Source organism: Drosophila innubila, chromosome X (genome assembly GCF_004354385.1).
Source record: "Drosophila innubila isolate TH190305 chromosome X, UK_Dinn_1.0, whole genome shotgun sequence".
NCBI classification, from domain to species: Eukaryota; Metazoa; Arthropoda; class Insecta; order Diptera; family Drosophilidae; genus Drosophila; species Drosophila innubila.
In genome coordinates this window covers 16,293,842-16,301,800 of record NC_047626.1, presented here as the reverse complement: position 1 = coordinate 16,301,800, position 7,959 = coordinate 16,293,842, and the positions used below count along the sequence as shown (strand labels likewise).

The window sequence follows — 7,959 nt, the reverse complement described above, 5'->3', positions numbered from 1 at the left end:
AAGGTTATTCTTATAATCTATTGTACTTTCAACAGCAACTTTGTTGCTTTTAAGCGTTACAAATTAACGATCAGGAGGAAAGCGTTGCTGAAATACCAACTAGAAAACAATCATAAATTCTACGTTAGTCAATCTAACGAATAATGACTTAAAATTATATTTCAAAAATTTGTAAGCTTAATCGATTATGTTGGCCATTTATGAAATTGCACGAATTTTACAATAATACGCGCTTAAATTAATGAGAATTTAATAACCTTACAAAGCATTGTTTGATGGTCGAAATGTGGTCGAAATGTGCAACACAATTTTATTTTTGTTTCAGCGCAGGTGTTTAATTAGTGCATTGTTTGCTAGGTCTATACCAAATAACTGAAATATAAACAATAACAAACATAAAGCACAAAATGCCAGAGTTCAGCTGTGGGTTGTGGGCTGTACCTAAATGTACAGGTGAGTTGTGTTTTGGTAAAGGTGCAAATATAAATAAATTTAAATGCAGCTTAAACCCCAAGTTGTTAGAGAATCAGAGCATTAAATTGAAGATTACATATTTTGTTGCATTTTCAGTTTTTCAAAAAAAAATTGCTCAATTTTATTGTTGGGCAACGGATTTGTTTTGAGCATTACAATTATTTTTATGTGCTTTTAACTTATTGGTCTACAAAATTAAAATTATGTTTAATTAAAAAGCTTACAGAAATGTGTAAAAAGAAATAGTGTTTGAAACTTGGATTCTGATTTATCGAGTACATACTCTTTTCGATAGACGTCCGATAAACAGAAACCGTGTACAACCCTGTGAATCGCAATCGATTAACCGTTTTAGTTGCTATGTTAACTGCTGACATGGAAAACGCAATCGGAATTGCAATCAAAATATAAAAAACCTAGATGGACCGAACTACAGTCGAGCATTCTCGACTGTCCGAGACCCCGTACTTACTATGGACAAAGCTAAAAATTCAAGAATATATTGATTTTCGCCCGATCGGTCCCATGATAGCTATAGGATATAGGGGTCCGATTTGAACCAACTTCGGTAGGGATGTTTAAGTCTAAATAAAATACGTTTTTTATAAGTTTGGTTTTGATATCTCAAAAAACAAGAAAGTTTTTCATAATAAGACTTGATTTTCACTCGATCGGTCCTATGACAGCTATATGATATAGGGATCCGATTTGAACCAACTTCGGTAAGGATGTATTAGACTAACTTAAATGTTTTTTTTTATAAGTTTGGTTATGATATCTCATAATACAAAAAAGTTTTTCATTCTAAGAAAAAAGAAACAAACTTGATCTGCCTGCATAATAGAGGAATCTACATATCAAGTTGGGTGTCACTAGTTTTTAAATTGTTCTTAAAATTTAGATATGAAATTTTTTATGTCGATTTTTAGGCAGTAAAGAGGACGTGGTGAAATTCTGAAAAAATCTTGATCTCCTTGCAATATAGAGAAACCTATATACCAAGTTTGGTGTCTCTAGCTCTTATAGTCTCTGAGATCTAAGTCTTCATACAGACAGACGGACAGACAGACAGACAGACGGACAGACGGACATATATCGATTCGGCTGTTGATGCTGATCTAGAATATATATACATTATAGGGTCTGCCACGCCTCCTTCTGCCTGTTGCGCACATATTCCCTAAAACAAACTTAATAGACCCCTGTATTTTTTTTAAGTACGGGGTCTGAAAAAAGATAAATGGAAGCTGCATCGATTGAACCAATGTTCAAATGGTCGACTAAACTTACGGCATACTTTGACATTTTGTCGCATGTTGAATCAAGTGAAAACCCAATTACATGTGCTCCCTCCTATCTTGACGCTTTGCTGGCATCCAAACGAAACGTGCAGACAAGTTAACATGCTGGCCAACTGTGTTACCAATGTTACCAACTTTACCATTACCTTTACCTTCACCTTCACCTTCAGTTGCAGCCACAGCTACAAACGCAGTTGCTGTCCTGATTATTACAACGCCAGCTCACATTTTGTGGCCAACTGTAGTTACGAGCATCTATCTTTCTACCTATCTATGTGTGTGTGTGTGTGTGTGTGTGTGTGAGTATCTGCATCTGTAGCCAGGCGAGTGTATCTAACGACTTTCAGGCATAGCGCGAGTTGCGACATCCTCTCTCACAAAACTGGGCGTTGTTTGATGTGCACGCAAATTATAACTGCAATGAAATTTAAGCGGCTTAAACTTGGTGAAATGCTAGCACAAATTCAGGATGATGGCTTGGATTGAGTTTTGGCTACCTTGTGTGGTGTTTCAGTTACCTGGCACTCTGCGAAATTTTCTATTTTTCTCACATTAATAGGTTTTTGATAAGTATGTAGATTAAAGGTCCGTATGGAACCTTAATCTATATAAAACGGTGCCGTAAAGAGGAACAAAATAATTTGACAATTATTTCATAGAAAGCTATCCGCCGAAAGGAAATTTCTGTTCTACTCCATTCGAGGATTAACGAATTTTTTATACCAACGTAGAAAAATAATAAACTGTTATAGAAATGTAAATATAACAGTTGGATATTAGAAAAGCAGCAGTTAAATTAAATTGTGGCAAGCATACAGTAATCGTTACAGTTGTATAAAATTTTTATGTGAATATATAAATATATAAATTCCAAGAAGCAACACTTAAAGTAAAAGATTTGACAATTCTGATTTGTTATGGATATTGAATCAAATGCTGTATTTGTAAGAGTTTTTTTTTATAATTTGTGGAATTAACGAGTGCTTAATAATATTAATTGTTTGTATTTTAATATTAATAAAAAGTCTCCATACATTTTTGGTAGATTTTTGGTTGGTTTCGATTCCTGAAGTAAAATAGTAAAATTAAGCAAATCCCTACAACTCTATCGATTAATCAATAACAATAACTTGTTTATTTTTTTTCTGTCTTGTATTTTATATTAAAACTACATATAGTTGAATCGAATCTTTAAAATTTTAGTACAAAGCTCTGTCAAGATATTCTACATCCATGCATTACAAAATGCATTTAAAGGAAGCTATCAATACATGATTGTCGGCCCAGACATATTAAAACAATAACAAGTAAAATGTGAAATGAAATGCCGGAGCGATGAGGATAGTGTCAGGGTTATTTGATTGATGTCCTTGTCCAATGTCCAGTGCTTAAAACATAAACATTCACATCGTGTTTGGTGAAATATCAGTGTCGTTTCAGTGTCATTAGCAGCAGGGTGACAGCCGCAAAGGAACATGAAATGCAGCATAAAATTGGTTTTTTAGTTGTTAGCTGTTAGCTGTTTTACCACCGTAATTTGCCAGATGCAAATAGATTGTAGCAGGTACCACTAACGATGTACACAACAGAGGCAATTAGAAAGACAATGCGCCAGTTGGCGATTGAGGGATCAGAGTTGATCACATGACCAGCTATCATTGGAGCTGTAACTCCCACCAGATTGGCACTACAATTGGTTATTGCAATCAGAAGTCCAGCATAACGTGGAGACAGATCCAGATGATTGATTTTAAAGCCCGAGTAGATCGCTCCATTGCATCCCATGCCAATGGTGAACAATATAACCGTAATTAACAGGCTGGTATTAAAATATCCAACTGCCAAAAGTGTCACAGCCGGACCATACTGTCCAATAGAGTTCATGACCTTTCGCGTAATCGTGATGCTAACGTCTTTTCGTATTAAAAGATCCGCAATGAATGCAAACAACATGGCCATAAGCCACATAGCCAGATAGGGGAGAGCGGAGAGGATACCGTTCGCTTTCAGCTCGACACTCATCACCATGGCCATGTAGGTGGGCAACTCGGTCATCAACGTTTCATAGCCATAGTTGTGACCACAGTGAGCAATCAAGATGCCCCAAAAGGGCAACGATGTGAAGATACCACGAAATGGCGTTTTGCCACTCTCCTGATCTGGATGATTTGACCAAATCGTCTCAGCAATATGCTTACGTTCAGCATCAGTAATACTCTTAGAGACCGAAGGACTCTCTGCCACAAAGCAGATGAAGCACACCGACCAGATTGTGCTGACCGCTCCAAAGACGTAGAAAATTGAAGGCCAGCCGCCATCAAAGCCATAAGTGGCCAGCAGACCACTCAATGGCATTGAAACAATTGTGCCAAACTGTGCACCCGCATACACGGCGGCTCCAGAGCGGGATCTCTCATCTGGAGGGATCCACTGGGCCAACATTGCATGGGTACAGGGCACAATGGGACCCTCTCCGAGGCCTTGAATAAATCGCACAACACAGAGCGCAATGTAGCCTCCATTGCGGGCTGAGAGCGGCACAAAGAATGCAACAATTGAGTTGATCATCATGCCCCAGCCAAGGAAGTGCTTAGCTCCATAGGTTTTGATGAGAAATCCGAATGGAATCTGAGTCAGGACATATCCGTAAAAGAAACTGGCCAATATATATCCCTGCAGCTTGTAGCTCCAGTTGAATTCGCCATCCCGTCGACAGTTCGATTTGGTTTCATTGCCCGCATCCTCACCCCTGATTGCCGTATGATTAACCATGGCGACAATAGCCACAGACATGTTTGTCCTCATCACATAGGCATTGGCCATGCCAAGGAATAGCATGATGGTCACAAAGAACCTACTCCTAAAATATGCTGGAATTTGACTATCCCGTTTGTACTTGGTCTCTCTATCTCCTCCATCAGTTTTTTCCATGTCTTTAACAGTAACAGCAAATTTTGATTTTGTGCTTTTTTTTTTCGCTTTCAATATTATGTGAGTCAATGTGTGAGTTATCAGGAACGGGTAAATTATAAACAGATCGATGCCAAGCGCCTCACAAATTCCATATTGAACGCACATACTCGTACATATCTTCCTGCCTCTGTTTACTTCTTCTATGCACATGATTAAACTGCCAGTGAACTGCTTTTGTCTCGCTCATAATAATGCCATATCGAATTCAACGTAATCGGCTTTGTCGTCAAATAACTTCACACTAGATTAACCCTAACGCGACCACCGAAAAAGCACTCTATAGACGGTTTCTTAACTCGGCTTAATTCAAGACAAACTCAGACCCGCAACTCCGGGTTTATCAAATCAATTTCACACATTTGTCATGAAGATATGTGTTTGACTAAATCAGACTAGTTACTTTATAAATTTATTCATCTCATCTGCGCATCTGTTGAATTAAGCTTAATAAATTTCATTTTGTGGTTGAAAATACGAATTTGTTTGAAGAAAATTATATAAAAGAAGAGTCAAAGAAGAGTGTCAGTATTCGGAGATCTGACTACTCTTTCCTTATGTAAATTAAATATTTTAATAAGCAAAATCTTAATCTGAGAAATCAGTTTCGTTTTTTTAAGGCTAACTTCGGATTTAGCGTATTAAAATTCAATTTTTTTTAAATGTTGCTGTGTAATCTTGAAGATAAATGAAGTTTCCGAGTACAATATAATTTTACTTTGACATATTTCTTATATAAAATGCAAGTATCTTTTTCTTAGTGCAAATAAATTTACATTTCAATTGGTTCACACTCAATGGGAATTCAAGAAAAGGCTTAGATGTCGGTAATTATTGACGAAACACTTCTACATTACTTCCAGTACAATCAACAAGCATATAAACACTGAAGCGTATTATGGCAATAGGGCATGAGTTGGTTACGTATACGCAGCGTTGATTTCGTACTTATTTATACGTGGTTAAACTCGCGGATATGAGATGTGAATTGTGAGTTGTGAGAGTATTTGAAGTGATTTGCATAAAACGCTAATCGAAATACTGCAGACCATCAAAGAGGCACTAAAATTTGAATGATGCACTGGAGTATGTGAATATAATGATGACATGTCGACATGTGTGTATGTTTGTATATATATACTTTATGTATGTATTTGCATACACTCAGTTGGCTATTCAATTATTGAAATACGAAATACGTAATACGAAATTCGATACGTAATGAAAATATTATAAAATGTTTCAATTGACGGCTGTTTTTCGATCATGAGCAGCGGCAGCTCGAAAGAGATTGCGCCCAACTTGGAGGGATGCAAGTTCTGGTTGCGCCACGAAGTGAGCAGCGAGGACACCATGGTGCACTTGGCATCGAAATACGGGACAACGATTGGACAGCTCTGTCGCGCTAATCGCATGCATTGCCAGGACGTAATTCAGATGCGTCGACATATTTGGCTTCCACTCGTTCAGCGGGAGAATCGTAGGCAACAACAATCGCCGTTGCAGAGTTTGCCAATTGGAATTGAAGTGCTTAAAGCTTATGCAAAAGTTGTGACTTTGCCACCACACTTTTATCGCCAGAGTACCCCCAATGTGGATGACTTTGCTGGGGAGTGCGATCCGCTTTTGATCACCACGAAGTGCATGTGAAGCAATCACAATAAAGTACCTGAATCTGCGAGCACAATTTAATTAGCGACCACATCGGGAGGTAGCAGTTACCTACCCTCCCTTTTCCATTATTCCCCCTCTCTCGCTCTCTCTCTTTTCGATCCTGTGCTGCATTTGCTGCGTCACATCCTGTCTGGGTCGCTGCCTTCATGTGCCTGCTGAGGACAAAGCGAAGCAAAAAGCAGTTTTATCAGCCAAGCGAAATTGTGGGCGGCATTTCAATTATCGTTACATTATGCTCTTCCTCAGGCACTCGCACAATTCGCATTAGCTTTGCAGGCACCTGTGAACTCAAAAGAAAATGGAGTAAAAGTCTGCTTAAATTCCAAATTATAGACGGAAATTGTGACAAAGTCTACAGTTAAAATTAAAGTTACATAAAACTATGATAATTATGTTTCGTTATTTTTAATTATAAATATAAATAAAATATATTCCCAAGGTGGAAATGAAGGAAAAACTCCTTTGAAAAAAATATTAAAGTTAAAATTAAAGTTACATAAAACTATGATAATTATGTGTTTGAGTTTTCGTTATTTTTAATTAAAAAAATAAATAAAATATGTTCCCAAGGTGGAAATGAAGGAAAAACTACTTAAAAAAAATATGAGAATTGGGAATTAATAAACTCGATGATAACCAAAACACCCTCAAAAAGATTAAGGCGGAAAATAAGAATATCAAGAGAGGTTTATTTCTCAAACAATTAATATGGATCTTATTGTTAATGATCTACAACCGAAATAAATTTGCTACTTCCTGGATGGATATTTGTATCAGGTTATATGAGGTTCGAAATCAATAAATAGCCTACTTCTCAAATTTTAAATTTTTCTAGGGTATTTAGCACTTGCCAACAATGCTGCTCCTTTAACATTCTTGCTGGAATTTGTGCAACGTACATTAAGCAAATGTCTGGCAATTTTTGTCGCGCAGCGGAAATAAAGGAGAAATGTGAGAAAAGGCACCCCAATGGCAGCGTTCTGCCCACCTTCCTGCCCCACTGTCCACCCCCTTCTGAATGTTATTTGTTGTAGTCTTGTGAATTTCAACGCCCGCTGCGTTGATTAGAAACCCCAAAGCGCTGCCAGCTGTCGTCGAGCGCTACAAAATTGGCTTTTAATTGTTGCAGAAGTGAATTTGCCACAAACAGGATGCAATTAAGACATTCAAATTCAGTATTCGAGTGTCGCGCTGACTCTGAAGCCAAACACACACACACACAGCGACAGAGAGAGAGAGAAATTGAAAGTGGGTTATGGAGTAGAAAGTATGCAGAAGTAGTACTATATATGGGATATTGAGCGCATGGGGCACGTGCAACGGGAGAGATAAGCAGGTCGTCCGTTGGCGACCGTTGGCGACCCCGACACACATTCAAAGTGGAATATTAACTAATCTGTGTGCGGCACTTGAGCATAACGATATTTGCAATGAAGCAATCGTGCCACTTTTCGGCAAGGACGCCGACTCCTCGATTCATCCCAAAAGAAAAAAAAACAAGAAAAAAAGGAGCGGAATGAAATGAAAATGGAAAAAAGGT

General features: G+C 37.8%; 2 protein-coding genes across 2 annotated transcripts; one reads left to right on the top strand and one right to left on the bottom strand.

The window, feature by feature from the left end:
- Window positions 1–2,953: 2,953 nt before the first annotated feature.
- On the bottom strand, window positions 2,954–4,706 carry LOC117787441 (putative inorganic phosphate cotransporter). Its single transcript, XM_034625974.1, has one exon. The coding sequence runs from the start codon at window positions 4,704–4,706 to the stop codon at window positions 3,300–3,302; it is 1,407 nt and encodes a 468-aa protein (XP_034481865.1). The 3' UTR covers window positions 2,954–3,299.
- Window positions 4,707–5,997: 1,291 nt separating this feature from the next.
- Window positions 5,998–6,809, top strand: LOC117792240 (lysM and putative peptidoglycan-binding domain-containing protein 2). Its single transcript, XM_034632302.1, has one exon. The coding sequence runs from the start codon at window positions 6,012–6,014 to the stop codon at window positions 6,393–6,395; it is 384 nt and encodes a 127-aa protein (XP_034488193.1). The 5' UTR covers window positions 5,998–6,011; the 3' UTR covers window positions 6,396–6,809.
- The last annotated feature ends 1,150 nt before the right edge of the window (window positions 6,810–7,959 follow it).

Bases quoted from the DNA above. Each gene is read 5' to 3' on its own strand.
- LOC117787441 (XM_034625974.1), bottom strand. From the start codon at position 4,706: ATGGAAAAAACTGATGGAGGAGATAGAGAGACCAAGTACAAACGGGAT.
- LOC117792240 (XM_034632302.1), top strand. From the start codon at position 6,012: ATGAGCAGCGGCAGCTCGAAAGAGATTGCGCCCAACTTGGAGGGATGC.